This window comes from Aphelocoma coerulescens, chromosome 1 (assembly GCF_041296385.1).
Source record: "Aphelocoma coerulescens isolate FSJ_1873_10779 chromosome 1, UR_Acoe_1.0, whole genome shotgun sequence".
NCBI classification, from domain to species: domain Eukaryota; kingdom Metazoa; phylum Chordata; class Aves; order Passeriformes; family Corvidae; genus Aphelocoma; species Aphelocoma coerulescens.
Genome location: NC_091013.1, coordinates 102795358 through 102812440, shown reverse-complemented (window position 1 = coordinate 102812440; position 17083 = coordinate 102795358). Strand labels below are relative to the sequence as shown.

The window sequence follows — 17083 nt, the reverse complement described above, 5'->3', positions numbered from 1 at the left end:
CATCCAAATTGATGGAAAAACTTAACTTGAAAGAAAAATACACCTGCATTAGACATGCTCTAGTGTGAACTGCTTTCATTTATCTGAAGTGTTTCATGCACTTGGTTTGAATTATAGTTCTCTATCCAGTGGTTATGATAAGGTTACAACAAGAATACTGGAAATACAACATGTCTTCCATGCCTAAGAACTGCCTCTGAAGTACTTAACACTGGAAAATGCCACTGTTCTCAGTGTAAGTAAACAGGAAGTATCACAGCCAGAAATTCCTCTAATTTATCTATCAAAGTCACTATTGATAGGACTTGTTAGAACCCTTTTTGAGGGATTAAAGACTTTTTAATTTTTTTAATACTTTGCTCTTAAAAGTGTTTTCTGCGCTATGCCTGCTTGTATTTAAGCTTCTTATTGTGGAATCAGTGAGGATAAAGAGGTTTCAGTAAAGCACCAAGTTTACTTGAGCACGAAACTCTTGACTCAGAGAAGATTAGCAAGTTTGAATATTAGCTTTTCTTCACCAGCCCATCCCTATTCTTAGCCACCAGCATTAACTGTGAAGGTGACCTTTCCACAGAGTATGATAAGGAGCCAGGAGATGTTTCTAAAGGGGGACTGGAGAGGAAGGAGTGTGTTCTGTTTTCATCATGGGAATAGTTGGACTAGATGTCTTTTTGAGAAACCACTTATTTATGTGCTTACATGTAGCTGCTGTGCATGAAACGAATAGCAATTGACTGAACAGGATCTGCAAGATGGACCCATAAATTAAGGATTTTTCTCCCTCAGGTGTATTTGTCTGGATTCCTCTTCTACACAACTTATGGTCCTCAATAAAGTTGTGATCACATTTGTGTTTGGGTTTTGCTTATTTATTTGTTTTTGTAGGGGGGGAACTTGTTTGGGTTTTTTGTTAGTTTGTTTTGTTGCTTTGGGCTTTTTTTTTTAAAACTAAGAAGTTCTCAAACTGTGGGTTGAGAGTGGAGAACCTTTAAAAGTTTGACTGGCTATTTCCACTGTCTGCTGTTGCAGCATACTTTATTTTTCTTCCAACTTTAGATAATCCAGATTGTAAATTGCATGTTCCTATCATGTTATTAAAATAGTATATTGCTACATTATTTCCATTTTGGATGTTCTTGAGGACTTCAGCTTCTGTCAGAATTTTAAAATGAGATATATTGGTTAACTAAAATTTTACTTTTTAAACAGTTTCATGAGGTTTGACCAACGTGTAACAGTGTCTTAGGCCAATTTGTAATGATTTTTATCTCTTTTATTTGAAACAGATGGTTCACAAGCACCAGCCAGACCCCCTAAACCACTTCCTCGGAGAACTGCACCAGAAATACATCACAGGAAAGCATACAGCTCTGACAGTTCCATGGAAAATGTGGATGCAAAAATTGCAAAACTTATGGGAGAGGGCTATTCCTTTGAAGAAGTCAAGAGGGCACTGGAAATTGCCCAGAATAACGTTGACGTGGCCCGCAGCATTTTAAGAGAGTTTGTCTGTTTTCCTCCACCAGTCTCCCCACGTCTCAATCTATAGCAGCATCAAGATTTTCTTGGAGTGTATGAATTCTACAGATACACATGTGGATTGAATGAGAGGAAGAACAGAACAGAATATTTTTCTTCCATCCTTAGTAGAAGGGTGTTTGTTTCCAGCCGTTTATCAAAGGCTCCTGGCTGCTCTGATCAAGACTTATAAATATGCTGAGGCTTATGTATTTTTGCTAGCCATACTTTTTTAAATCAGGGTTGAACTTACAAAGTAATTTAAAAAAGTTTACTTCCCTAGAACTTTTAATCTGTGAAGTGCTTTTTCTTGTTTACAAGTTGGCAAGTTACAGTTTTCTAGTTTGTGCCTGTACTACGTCCTGTTCATATTCCCTTGTACTTGTGGTCAGTTCTGCTGTAGCATTCCCGACAGTTTCCATGCTGACCACTCCATCAACTAAATCATCACTTTCCAGAAGTTCTGTGTTTTTTGGTCTTTTTTTTTTCTTTTACAAGATGCTTTAATTGTTTTTTGCATTTCAGCTCATCAAATGCAAAAAGTATGTGGCCTTCACTACTGATTTTTTTTTTCTTCTGAGATTCCTTTGCTTTTGAGAGAGGAGATATCTGAATGTAAAATACATTATTCTGTGAACTGCCTTTTTAAAGGTATTTTGACAGTAATGTTGGGCAGCTTTCTGTTTGACAAGAATTCCATGACCTGTAGTCCTCAAGGTCTTTTATATACAGTTTCCACAAAAAAATCCAACCAACAAATAAAACACTTCATGCAACAGTGATACTGAGTTCTCACATGTAAAATCTCTTTCCAATTTATTTGATTGCAGTTGTCAAAAAAAAGCCAAATGCACATAATAATACTGTGTTTTGATTACATGCTAATGGCACCAGTTCTTCATGGCAAGACTAAAAGGAATCTTTTTCAATGATATTAAAGGTATTCAGGTAAATTCCAGTTCTAGCTTCAGTAAAGTAGAATGCGGTTAATGTTTTGTTTGAGTGATTATCCTGTGGTTCATTGTGGCTCGGATCAGTTTGTATTAACTTGGAAACTTTAAATCTTTGATGCACTGTTAATTCCTGTTGCTACTGTAGCAATATTTTTTGCAAAGTTCTTCAGTAACTTCCTTCCTCCCCTGTATGCTTTATATTCCTCAAGGATGTGTTTAACACCCAGATTCATCCACTCACTTTCCAGCTGCTTAGTTGGAAATACTTTTTTGCTTTACTTGGTTAGTGATACTCCAAACTTTGACATTTTATTTTTGAGCCCAAGTTAATGCAAGCCAATTTAAAAATCTTCCTGATTTTAAAAAAGAGAGAGAAAACATCTTTGTTCTGAGTACCTTCAAAGTTGAGTCCAGATGTTTTCAGAACAATTTAAGATTGCTGCTTTACTGTTTTTTTTAGGAAGCTTGGAAATCTTTTCTTCTAATACTATTGAAAAAATAAAACCTTGTGGTAGTTAGAATATTTTTCTCATTTTGAGATGTGACGAGTATATGAAAATTTTCAATGTGCCAGGCTGGGTGTGAAGTATATATTCATTATTCCCTTTCAGCTGTTAGTGTTCTCTTTCACTCTGAGCAAGTGCTAAAATTTGTATCACTTACTGGATCAGATCTCATCAGCCCAGTGCATTTGTTGCAAAGATGTTTTTTAAAACAGCATGTGGCAGTTATTTGAAATAACTGAGAACACCCATTGGAAATTACTGTGTTATCTCAAAGTCCTGTTGTTTCATCAAAAATCTTAAATTATTTTGTAGCATCACAAAGCATAGTGTAGATACCATTAATCTGCTTCAGTGATAAAAGATGATCAGGAGAATACGGGGTATAAGGAAGAGCTGCTGCTCCATTTTGATTTAAGCAAACGATTCTGAGTTTATATTCCAGGAAAAGACATTTGCATCTTCCTTTAATTGTTCATTCCTCAACTACAGCTTAGGAAAAATTTTGGTATAAGTTATGTTCTGTGGTTTTGGTTCAAGTTAATCTCTTTCCTCTGTTTTGGGAGAAAGTTTTGTGTAGTATTGAACACTCCTGTTCATTTGGTTTGTTTGCAACATCCCTGTAGCATTTTAGCTAGCTATAAATTCAAAATGATTCATGCTATTAAATTATACACTCTGGCTGTACTGGAATTACTGAAATGAGGTTCTAGCATAACTGCCAGCATAGCAATGATGACACTGAAAAAAAAACCCATTTTACAAGGATGAACAAACAATCTGCAGAATGAGTTTTGAAATTTTGAACTGTAATGAAGAACTAATTTTCTCTTTTTTATGCAGCAGCTTAGTATAAATTACATCCTTATATTTCAATTAGAGGCTGGAGCTGCTGCCTGATAGATTAAGGTTTTTAAAGTTTTCCTTCTCCTTTTAGGTTGTGACCACCACTTTGTTTTTATTTTGTGTTAGAAAGCCAAACTTGATGAGCAATATTCTGAGTGGTAACTTGAAAAGAGTTCCATTAATCTTAAATGAGTGTGCTAATAGCACTTCTAAATAGTGGAATGTGCAGACTGTTTCAAACCTGTTTTGGTTAGTAGTTTTAAAGTCAAACATCAAAATTGCTTTGCTAGTGTTTATGTTTACTCTGCAGGAATTAATAGGCTTAATATAAATTAATCTGGCTGCAGTCTAGTTCTCTAAAGACATAGTTCTCTAAGCGTATTTTTAACCTTTGAAAACTTAAGCGTTTGAGCCTGGCAGTGTGTTATGCACTTACATAATTTTAAGGAAGATTGACTTGAATGAGAGTGCTTGAGTGAACAAAGTTGGTTAAACTCAGAAACACGTGCTATTGTATTTGTTCCAACATTGCAGTCTTTAGACCATCCTTGTGATGTCTGTTGGCCTCACCTCTTCTCTCCTTTTGGCTAAGTTACTGCATTTTGAGCAAATTGGCTGAATCAGAAGTTGAGCAGAGCAAGTGGACAGCAGCAGCACAGATCTTTTCCAGAAGCTATGTATAGGAAAAATTTAAATGGTGATAAAGGAAATTAATATAATTAGCCATGTTAATGGCTTGTCTGGAACCCTGAAATGGCCACTGGTAACATTTGTTAATGTCCAGTATCTCAAGAGTGCATCTGGCACAGCTTTTTTATAATGTGAATTTAGGAAGTTTTGTACCAGGATCATTTCTTCTATCATATTTCTCTCATTTTCAGCTTGAAGCTTTACTTTGCACTGACAACTCTGACCTGAAAGCATTTAAATTTGTGTCTTAAATATTGACAAATGTTTGAAGCAAATGAACACCGTATTCAAAGCAAATTCAGGTGCTACCTGATGACCTGGAATTTAGGGCTTTTAGGAGTGACTTCTTGAAAAAGGACTTCAGCAATTTCCATTTTGAAGGATTTTCTTTCAAATAACTATTTTATCTGAAAATGCCTTTTATAAACTTGTCTAACGTGGCAAATTTAGTGATGTGTTCAATTAATTTATATTTTATTCAACATTCTTTTTAAATTTTGGTTATTATGTATGCTCAAGTTCTTTATCTGTTCATGTAAGGTATTTTATAAAATTAATGTTAAGAAAATGTTGGGTTAGTCGGTGATTTTTCAAGACTCTGTCTCTCTGTTATTGAATATTACCACTTTTCCTATGATGCTTTAGAAACAGCCTATCCTGTGTAGGGGCTTTGAAACCATTGTTTTGTAAGCCACAAAAATGAGGCCTTGCTCTAAAATAAGGTGAATCATTGCATTGAGACATGTCCTTTATATCCCCATACATTACCTCATTTCTAAATTTCAGTAGTAAAAGTTAATGAATTGGCAGTAATTTTTGGAATGTGCATGTAACAGTTGTATGGCAGAAAGATGCTGACCATTAAATATTTAGAATCCAAAGCGGCGAACACATAGTCCGACTGTATCTTAATTTGCGGGATTTTTTCCTGAAGAAAATTACAACAAGCTGACACTGGTATTTTTTTAATATCCTGTGCATTTACCTTCTCAAGCATTGTACTCTTAATGTAAAAAAAAAAAAAAAATAGCTGTTTGAAACAGTTTTTTTTTCTGTTACTGTATCCCAGCATCCTGGAAAAAGTTTAGAAAATCTAACCCCTCTACTATGCATGACAGTACAAGTGTTGCTATTTAAACCCCAACACTGTTCCCTGCTGTTGGATTAGACCTTCAATGCTGAGATTTTCGTGGTACTTCCTTCAGTGTGTTAAATCCTTGTCCACTGTATATATCACTAGTCATATTACTAACTAGAGAAGTTACCTGTTTGGGATACTTGTCTTTAGTACTATAGGTGCCTATTTCTGTCATTTTTACTTTTCTTGTATGAAAGTTAGGTGTTACTTCATTGTGTTACAAACAAATTTTAGCAGCTGGGTGCTCTAGGAATGTTTCAGGAATTTTTGTTTGATAGATCCAGTCATTAATTCTGTACCAGATACCTGCCTCCATTTATCAGGGTCAGTAAGTTTCCATCAGGAAATTTATAAGCTTAGATTTTAAAACACTGTGTGTTACTGTGACATCTGAACATTCCATTTGGCCTTAGATGATTTCATGTCTAGCACTGGAAATTCTTACTCAGAATAAAGGCTAATTCCCAAGTCTTAATCTTAAATCACAAACTAAATCTTCTATTTGTGAAACTTAATTGCATAAGCATCCTGAACATTGTAAGGAACTTAATAGACTCAGAATAATGTGAACTGTGACAAGATTCTTGCTTTGTAGACCTGCCAGAAGTAAAAGCATAGTACCCACTGAATAGTGATCTTCTCACTGTGAAGCTGCTTGCATCTGTCTGGATCTCTGAAGAAATCAGCCCATCCAACTACAACAATACTGCTTGGAAAACAGCTTTTTTTATTGCAGTGAGTGCCACAGTAGCCAGCAGGATGGGAGAGGAGCAGATAACTAGACAGAAGATAATTTTATCGTAACAATCCAAGCCCCTCTCTCCTGTTGCTGTGCCAGATTTAGCTAGAGTGAATTGCCTGGGGATCTAGTGCACATGAAGGAGTGTTTGTTACAATTTTTCCAGTTTTCAGTTACTGGGTCCTTCTCCAGGGAAGTGTCCTACTCTGAGGACAGCGTGTCTTACTTAGAAGTCACACTGTTTAGGAACGGGATGCCAGGGTTTTAGCAGCAGAAGGAAGTGTGAAATAGTATTCTGCTCATAAAGTGTTTGAATGCTAGCAAAAATCCTGAAAGCTTTGTAAGGATTTCAGTGGAAACACCTCTGTTTCCAAGCTCATCATCTTGGCTTTGGAAGGATGTGTGTATGTACGTTGAGATGCACGTGCTGGTCTGGTGAAGTGTGGAGGAGAGAGTATGCCACGTGATGCCAGCCTAAACCTAGGCTGTGGTATTCATGTTACAAAATACCTGCTCCTGCTGGATAGCTGAATCTGCACTGTAGTCAAGCTACTACAGTCATCCATGTTTTACAAGGCAAGCTTTTGTCCCTGTGTAGCTGGGGAGGTGCATACATTTTCTCCAAAAGAGAGAGCTTGGCTTCTGCTCATGTATGTGGTGATTAGGGCACTGAAAGTAACACCTGCTCCCTAGTTCTCATTAGACCACAGTGCAGTCAGTGTCCTTGGAAAACTCTTTTTAATTTGCTGATGGAGTGTCATTGAATTTCAAATTCTTTACAAACAAGTAAATTTACATCGTTAGCCATTCAGAAATACCTGAAGCTAGTGGCTGATAGTCTGCTGAAGCTATTAACTTGCTTGAATATGTGACTTTCAAGTGTTTCCTGTTCTTTACATTTTTGTTACCAATTCAGTGTGGTCCATATAAAAGTCTTGAAATTTGAAATTGAAAAATTATGAAGCCTTTATTTAAAAGCTTTTATTTTCTTTTCACTGTGGCTGTTGTCAGTAGTACATTCATTACCTAAGCTCACATACTAAAATTCAAATTATCCTGCTCTCCTACATCCCAGCTCCGGCCATGTTCAGCCCAACCTTTGTCCCACAACGGATGCATCACTTTGCATCCTCATCTGCTCCCTCTAAGACTGTTTTGTATCTTCTTCTCCCACCCCAAATCTCTTCAGTGACATCAGTCACCAGCACATCCTTCCTCTCCATAATGACAGACACTTTATAGTTTCCCATCTCAGCTTGCAACCACATCTGTACTTTTTGCTGAGGTCCCTCATAAAGTGTTCTGCTGGCCTTGTCTGTCTCAGTAATTATACAGATTCTCTGTACTGTATCCAAATGTCCTCTGTGAGCATGGTCATCCAAAATGGATTGAGAATTCTGTGAGAAAGCCTGTTTACTTTAGTATCACTGGCATTTTTTCCTATTCCCTTCTTGGCCTGGAAGAGTGCTCTTGTTTCATGATTTGCTTGTCAGGGATGAAGATGAAATCCACTTCTTACTTCAGCAGATCCCCGTTTTGCTTCTGAGATGTTAAAAACTAACACAGACTACATCTGCTAGTAACAGTCCTTAATGCTTGAGATGAATTGTGTCTAAATATATGGGAGTTAAGAAGTTTGTCCAAAGAATTTGGTTTGTATCTTGAAAAGTCACAAATGCATTTGATTACCTTTAGTACTAATTGAGGAGCAGGTGGAAGGGATGAATTTTATAAGGTGTGTCAGTGAAATTGGGAACTTCCTTCAGATAAAGGTAAATGATTACCGTGAGCAGCCAGGATAAAAGATAGACCTTTGATATCAAAGTAGTAAGTGTCATGTAGCTTGAAAATTCTCACACAGAGAAGGTAAAAGCACTATATCTGAATGATTCCACCAAGGGCCTCCAAAATACCTTTATTCCTCATTTGTCAGGTAACCTTGCCCATATGTTGGCTGTGTTGATGACAATTTTGTAGCTTTTTAGGTGAAACTGTGAGCATGACCAGAGATAGAAGGTTTGTGGGTTTGCATGCTGCTGCCTGGGGGAGGATACACGTTATAGTTTTCCCAAATTCCAACAGAAATGGGTGAATTTCATGAGGTCTCATACAAGTGTAGATTGCCCACCTGGACAAGATCCTCTAGAGACAGGACGACTGCATGGTGAGGGAAGAGTTGAGGATGTACAACCTGACAGAGCAAGGAGGTGCTAGAACTGTGATTATCTTGGAGCAGGAATGTTGTGTAATGGAAACAGGAGGCAGGGAATCAAATGAGAAAAGATGGGTGGACATTTGGTGCAAACTTAGGAGTGTTTCGGAGTGTGGGTGGAGGGGGGAATTTGAGTGGAAGTGTGCAAGGGTGCGCTTCAGTGGGGGAAATCTTACTGACCATGCTTGGGGCAGAACAGGGTAACATGAAAAGGGCTTTATGTTCCTACATGTATCATTCCAGAGTGATCTGTGCCATAGTTAATACTCTATCACTGTTTGCCCTCACACCACTAGTGTTCACACGTACATACACCTGCCCTGCCCTTGCTGTGGTCTGTGGCACAGCTCTGAAAATCTTTGTGGCAATCTGCTCAGTCAGTTCTCATAGAAACATTTTTTTGTCTGTGATTTAACATGAGGTGTCCAGGCCCTTCAAGGCTTTTCTATGTGTTTTGAGGTTTATCTTAAGCAGGAAGACTATTAGCAATAAACAAACCTTACTTGGAGTTAAACAGACCTCACACGCTGGCATCCTTTCCTTTGATGTGTTGGTGTTGCTGAGTAAACAGTCTCCAAGATTACTAGAAGAGGCAGACCCTTAATTGTATCTGTGCTTTGTTTTTAGGATACTGGCTGACCAAAGCATTGCTGCAGGCTGTGAACCTGCCATCAAACTGGCTCTTGGTTGCCTTTTTATCCACATTCCATAACAATTTGTAAGGGCCCGAGACAAAATTAAATTGGCTGTGGCTTCATGCAAAGATGTATGCTTTGCACTTTTTGTGGCTGTGTAACTTGCTGTATTCATGTGTGGTGTCACAAGCATAATGCTGTAAAACTCAACCTATCCTGAACCCCGTGTCATTTCCATGCTTATTTAGTGGTTGCTGCACTCTGCCTTGTGAAGTACACTCGTTTCCTTTGATGGGGTGCACAGGACAAAGGTTAATTTCTTGCTAGTGATGAGCACAACAGTGTGGAATAACAGCTCGTACAGAGAGACTCCTGTTGATGTACAAACTACCTTAGCAATGTGGATTGATTTTCCTTGGTTGGTTGAGCTGAAATTTATTTTTCAGTGATCTGCCCTATGGGACCTTGTATTATTGATACTGTATCATCATTGTATTTGAGCTTTCTCCATTACTGCAATATCCATGCCTCTTGAAGGCTGCTTGGTCTCCCTTTTAAGAAGATAGCAAAGTCTGTCAGGAGAGCTGTATGAGATGTATGGAGTGGGTCTGATTTGTTAGTAGCATGTTTGTGGGAGAAAAAGGATTTCAGGAGAAGCATTTTTTTAATCTATTTATTTATTTAGGCAATGGGTTTTATGGTGAAGTTTTTATTTTCAGTTTTTGGAAGCTATCACATGCCTTTAAAAAAAGAAAGGTGCTAGCACTCAGCAGTGGCTTTGAGGGAGCTGCATGTCCTCCAACTATTTTTTTTTTGTTTCTTAGTTAATAAACAATTATGAAAACTTCTGGTCCCTATACTTTCTGAAATGATGCCAACTTACTGATGCTTGTTCAGCAGCTACACTGTTGGAACAAGACCTTGTTGTCTATCTCTTGTCGTCAGTGACAAAGGGATAAAATGATTTCTCAGAGGAAACAGGAAGGAGCAATGTGAAAAAGGTATCTGCAAAGGAAGAAAAGGAAAAAAAAGATGAAGAAAATATCCTTATGGGAAAAAACACAGAAGGAAGAAAGAAAATGGTTAATTTGATGAAGGTTCTTTCTCCAGAACTAAATGAGAAGTGTAAATAACATCATCAGCTCAAACACAAATGGTGGTTGGTAATACAGCTTAATAATTCCATTTAATGCTGCTTTAAACTAACAGCAAGTCTCAGAAAGAATGGGCCTTTCTTTTGTTCTTTATGCTATAATGAAAATGTGTTAACATCTAAATTTAGAAGGGATTCACAAAATTAGATGGTTTGAAACTGATAGTGAGAAATTTCACCAAATCTTGTAAATGAATGACTAAGCAAAGAAAACTTTGTCATTTGTCAGTTTTCATATCTGAGCCCAATTTGGAACAACCTGTTAAATCTAGAAAGTGTTGAGACCTTACAGGTCACTTTGACATGGGAGGTTGTGGCGTTTTTTCTCAGAATTGAGGTCTGGGATTCACTTTCAATGCAGTTGTGGAAATAATTTTCCAGCTACAGAGCAGTCATGCTGTGACTATTCTTTATGCTCATCACTGGCAATAAATCATACAGCCATCAGGCATGCTGAAAATTGTTACTGCCCATATATAGTGAAATTATTTGTGGGCAATTGTGATACCTCAGTTTCAAGTGGTCCAGTTTCAAAAGCGACTTCCTTGTCATCCAGAATATTTTAAGATTTCTCGGTGCACTTAAAACTACCTGTGCACCCAAAATCTATAGCTGCTTTTTAAACCTGTTTATCCAGAGAAACTCTGTAATAATGCCCTCGGTAGGTGTGTAGAAGGCAGCAGGAGAGAGAGTGGAGGGAGGTGCTCCCTTTCTAGTTCTACGTCTGTATAATTAATCTTTTTAAACTGTAGTGATGTAGTGAGATTTCTTTGTAGAGCTTTTATTTTATGCGGTGCTAGTAAACCTTGTGTGAGTTTCATCACTCAAGAAAGAGTTTATGTGTATTTCACTCAGTTTAAACACAGAAACACCTCTAGAGACTGCAGAAATTTGTGAGCCAGGCCAGTAGGGCAGTTTAGGAGAGTACAAAGGAGAGCACTGCTTCTGCATTTCTGTGAGAAACTCGGGAACAAATTGGACAATACTTCATTTGCATGTCTGCTGAATAACATGTAGAGAGAGGGAGACTCCCGGAAAACCAGCCTATAATAAGCTTGGAAATGCTTGCCTGATCTCTGGGCTGCATGTCAGCTACTTTGAAGCTGCAGCAGCAGTGGGCTTTCTTGGATTGGAGAATAAGAAGGGGAAGGTCCTTAAGGCTTTGGCACTTTTTTGCAATCTACATTTACATCAATGAATTGAGCCTTATTCAAACCAAGGGATCAGTTTTACAAAGCCATATCCTGACAAGAGGAAATGTTGCTAGGACTTGCCTTTGAGTTTAGAGAGGAGCTGGACTTCAAGACTGACTCTAAAAATACCAGATAAAGACAATGACAGGATATTTGGTTGTCTGGGTTTAAGGGGGATGGGACTGACAATTATTTTCAAATATTTAAAGATAAGTTCTCCTTCTTTAAACTCTGTTTACTAAAATCCATGGTTTCTGAGGTATGTGACTATTCCCTTCCCCACTGGGAAGGAGAGACTGTGTTTATTTATGAAATCTCTGTCAGAGTAATTCAGGGGGGATAGGGGGAAGAAGGGGAGAGAGAGAGGTTCCACAAGATTAGTTTTAAAAATGCTTTGAAAGCTATTTTAGGAAGGGTGATACCAGAACTCACATATATAGAGAGAGGCATCCTCTGGATGTGAAGCAATATCCCTGTGGCAAGCAGTAAGAAATGAAAATGGTTTATGTCTCTAAGAAACAATCTCAGTAATTTTGCTGATTTTTTTTATGCTGTAAGAGCATATTGTTTCTTGAGAAGCAGAGTTGTAGATTAATTGTATGATAATTGGAATTTAAATACACATTATAAGTGTAACTCATTTATTTGCACTCTTGAAAGTGAAAAGTTGGCACAATGCTGGAGATGGCAAACTGGAAGCTGCAAAATACCTATTCCTTCTCATTTCTAGAGAGTAAGAAATTTCCCCTTTCTACAATTGTACTGGGAGTAAGAGGAGATGGGCCAGTCTGTAAGTGATGGGACAAATCATTGCAGGCTCAGTTTAGTTGTTTTTCCAAGCTCTGTCATGGGGTGATTTTTTGTCATTTTGCAAAGACAAGAATTTGATTAGTTCAGCTTAAAGGGAGAGTCAAACCATCATGGGTTCAGCAGGAGATGTCATGAGAAGTTTAGAGAGTAGGTGAGAATAATGGCATTTGCCTCTGTGTGCTGGGAAAACAAAATTCACGTGAGCTAAGGGACAGAGCTTCTCTTCATGTCAGTGTCTGCAGTTTGTTTCCTTTCTCCCTTAACTATTCTTTCCCTTTTTCTTAAGTAGGTTCTCTTCTGTTTATCCAGACTTTGTGTGTGATGCAGGTAGCAGTGTTGCCTACGTGAGGACAAACTTTTAGCAGGGTGTAACACTTGAAACTGAAGACTGATTGATTTAGATTAGATTGAAGGAAGAGGTTTTATGCAGTGAGGGTGGTGAGAGACTGGAATGGGTTGCTGTGAGAGGTGGTGGATGCCCCATCCCTGGAAACATTCAGGGCTGGGTTGGATGGGGCTCTGAACAGCCTGCTCCAGTGCAAGGTGTCCCTGCTCATTGCAGGAGCATTGGACTAGATGGCCTTTAAAGGTCCCTTTCCACCTACAGCTATTCTATGATTCTGTGGTTAAGGCCATATAAGGGAGGAAAGTTTCATGTAAAAAGAAGGTTAAGGGACATTGTTCAAGCAGTTTGGACTACAGCTCTTGCTGTGCATTTTTGTTTCTTAGGCTTCTATCAAAATACTTAAGTCAGTAAAGGCTGACTTCTGTGTCACTCACTTCTATTGATTTAAAAATAGAATCGATAGAAATAAGGTGCATATGCCAAAAACCTTCATGATTTGAAATTAAAGGCAATTAAAAGATGATGATCTGGGCTAAAGCCATTAGAAGAGATTTATGCTCTAATTAATCTACATATCTTGTTTCAATTAAGCTTTTTCCTAATATAATAAAACAAACTTTGTTTCCTATTCCACTCTGACCTTTCCTCAACCAAATTTCTACTGCCTTAAAGTCAGGAGTTTAACTGCTGAGAGTTTTTTTCTTTCTGTCCACCTCAGAACACATGGAGCTCCATGAAGAAGAAATTGTTAGATGTTGACACTTAAATGCAGTGCTTCTGGCTTGATCTTTTTTCTCATATTTGTGAGATAAGAGTAAGCATGGAAATGAAAGATATATTGCTGTCATTCTTGCTATTTATCGGATCCTGGACAAAAACCTTGTTAGAGTGGTGAGACTCCAGTGAACTAGAGACACAAAAGTAGAAACACAGAATAGAAAAACATGTCTTCTACCAATAATTTTGTCCCTAATGTGAGGCAGAAACATTATATATATATATATCCTATTGAAATATAGGAATAAGACAATGGAAAATGTGAGGAAATAGCCATGTAGGGGAGTACAAGCAAACAACTATCTTGAAGGTATCATTTCTTCTGTATTAGCAACTGTGAAAAGTAGCACAGGAACTTTACCAAGCCAAATTATGTATAGTGTTGAGATATCTTTGTAGATATTTTTAAATTCCAATTAGATTTAATTTGCAAACGCCTGAAATATGGCAGTGGGGGAAGTCTTCATACCTTTATAAACCTAATTAGAACATTCATTTTCTCTCCCAGTCCCATTTTCAGTAAAAGCAGATGCATGTTTTTGAATTATGCTTTTACAGCTCTCTTATAGTGTTTGACTGGTTGTGTCACCTCAACTTCCTCAGTCTCAGGCTTTATATTTTTCTCTTGGTTCATCTTATAAGCCTCTCTCATCTCTTCTATTTGCGTACTATGATTTGATTTCTCTGTTACTAAGATTTTCCTCAGAAATTTTGAAATCTTATCTTCCCACCCTTGCTGGCTATTGCAGCCTGAAGTACCACAGCTGCTGAGAGCTTGTGCCTGTCTCTTCAAGATTGTGTCACTCTGTGAACTCTCTCCTCCTTTACAATTTTTGTTGCCCAGGGACATTCAGTGACAGTAACACTCTGCTTCTTTCTTGCCCCTTCTGTCTTCCACAGTGAGCAAATCCCTCATTAGCAGCTGTTCATTAGCTGTTCCCTGGCTATTTGTGCCAGCCTGAACTACCTGTCCAGCTCTCTAAGTGGCTTTAAGTGCAGTCATGCCTTGCCTGCACAAAGCATTGATGCTGTGTTGAGACCATTAAGCTTTTAACTGTGTCAGTGGTTTGTCGGTTTTTTTGGCTGGAATCGTACTTGTCTGTATGTCTCCATAGTTCTGCCACTTTGTGGTGTTCTCTGTGGTGCTGAATGGTAACTCCTGATCTGTAGGCAAAATGCTCCAGGCTGTGAACATGTGGGATCTCTTGAGTTAAACTCTTGGGGGAGAAGGCACGCAGCGCTCTGTGGTGTGAGCAGTGGTACAGCTGCCGAGGGCTTGGGCTCTACAGCTGTGGTGGATGGGGCCAATGCTGCTCTGTGGTGACTCCAGATGAAGGCTGCTGTTTGAGGCAGGGCTGATGTGACTGCTGTTGTCAGCCTGATGTGCCCTCCTTCCCTGTTACTTTTTTTCTTTAATGAAAATGCATATAATTGCATGTTCTGTGGGTTGTATGAAGTGTGCTAGCCAGGAAAGCTGTGGTGCCAACTGTCTTCCTGAGGTGAGTCAGAAGATGCAAATGGTAGAAACTCATCTACTTTTCCCCACGATGTCTGTTAACAACATATAGTTTCCCTTTCAAACAGGAGCCCACTGAACTGGGCATATGATAACCAGCTCAAAAGTCTAAGAGCATGCAGATTGCAGCAGTGCAGAGAAATGATGTGAAAAAGAAGGGACTAATTTTATAGACTGGGAAAATGATGGTTTTTCTAGATTTTTTTTTTTGTTTTCTACATTTTTTAATCCACTTTTTAGCAAATCTTAAGTTTTAGAATGAAATGGGCTGTGTTTGTGTGCTTTGAAATGATCCAGTTTGTGCCTTTTAACAGCTTCGTTGTTACTCAACAGGGGAGTATTCAAGCTGGTCAAAGCTGTTTGAAAAGATTGTTTAATGATGTGCCACCTCTTTCATGGGATATCTACAGTATATTTTTTTTTTAATTCTTGTGTGTTGTTTGGCTGCAGGGGGTTGGTATCTTGACTCTGCCCTGGAAACAAAGAACTTACTGTAATTGTGCTTTGGTTGCAGATCAGCTCTGCAGCTGCTGTGGTTTCTGTGTTGCAGAAAGTCCTGAGTGCACCCTGGGTGCTGTCAGTCCTGACAACACACTGTTCATGTTATCTGCACATTCATTTGCTGGCATATTTTTTGAGGGTGTGTGGGTCAAACAAAAACTTGGATACTTTCCTCCTGCTTTTGTCTAATTACCTGTGCCAATCACATGCTTAAGGAAGACTGGAAGTCACATTGCTGCCAATCCATGACCATGAGATCAAAACCAAATGGGAGACCGATGACCAAATAAAGTAAAGTTGAAGATGGAAAGGAGGTAGAATTGCAGAAGCACTGAGGACAGAGGATAAAATTATGGTAAATGCAGGATGCCATTGGGATAGATTGATAGCAACTGAGATACTTTGAAGGAATTTAAAGCCAGGGAAAAAAAGACTTTTTCAGGAAGGCTGAAGATTTTGGGGGTTTTGCTTCACTTTCTATCAGGTGCAAAACTAGCTGAAGGGAGATTTCCAGGATGGAGATCAAACAAAAGATAAAGAGGTATGAGGCAGAGCAAGGGGGAGAGTAGAAGGAATCTTCCCACTTATGGTTGGGTTTGTTAGTAAAAGAAGAAACAAGGAGAGGAGTCCAGAAACTGCTTGACAGGGGATGCACAGCTCTTCTGAAAATGGTTTTGGTGATGGAGTGTGGACTGTCTAGTGCCCTTAACCTATCCAGCAGCATGCTCCTTCCAAACTTCTACTGCCTGCCTTTGTTGCTGACTCAATACTGAAGTGTCTATAATGCTTGCCTGCAAACATGTGGGCTCTTGCTTCCAGCACTGGTTTCATTCCAGTTTTTCAGCTTTCTCTCTGTGAAGACTTCATCATTAGAGTTTAGTATTAGTTCAGTATATGGATAGTGATTTCTCCCCTGCACTTCAGAGCTGTCTGACCAAAGCCTGTGCCCTATAAAACAGGAGGCTTAACTGTGTCCTCTGCTGAAGGAGCTTGCTGATAAGCTGAGTTTATCAGATCTGCACAGCTCTGTGTGTATACACAGCCCTGCCCAGGGCTTTTCTGAAAGGCCATGTCCCCTGCACGTTCATTCCATCCCTCTGTGCCTGTGCACAGGAGAACACGAAGGACAGATGCGTCCTCCTGCTGTGAGGAGGAAGATGTGATGTCAGGGTAGTAAAGCCTGAAACAAGACTGTTGCTGCAAAGCAAGGCTGCGTGCAATCTTGTGTAGCACACACAGGGAAAATGGACCTTCTGCAGGGCTGCTGGCATGCACAAGGCACTCCATGCCTCTGCCGTGGCTGCAGCAGAGCGGAGGGAAGAGGAGCTGTGGGGACAGGGAGAGCACAGCCACGGGAGCCGGAGGCACTGAGGAGCAGTGCTGCAGGGTGAATGTCATCCCTGGGCTCGTGGCTCATACTCGCTTCACCCGTGTTCTAGGGCTGTTCACCAGCAGGACTCTGGAGGGGTGGAAAAGGCACTGTACAAGACTTCAGTCTGAGACACTGCAGGCTTGGCTCCCAGAGCTGCCAGCCTCTCCTGTCTCCTCTTGAG

At 39.1% G+C, this 17083-nt stretch overlaps 1 protein-coding gene across 2 annotated transcripts in view; it reads left to right on the top strand.

Annotated features, from left to right (window-relative positions):
- CBLB (Cbl proto-oncogene B) overlaps positions 1-7269 on the top strand; it is a 132220-nt gene extending 124951 nt beyond the window's left edge. For both annotated transcript variants that reach the window (XM_069022118.1, XM_069022128.1), the window contains one exon: positions 1287-7269. In XM_069022118.1, coding sequence (XP_068878219.1) covers positions 1287-1549 — 263 coding nt within the window. In that variant the 3' untranslated portion in view covers positions 1550-7269. The remainder of the gene's footprint in view (positions 1-1286) is intronic.
- The last annotated feature ends 9814 nt before the right edge of the window (positions 7270-17083 follow it).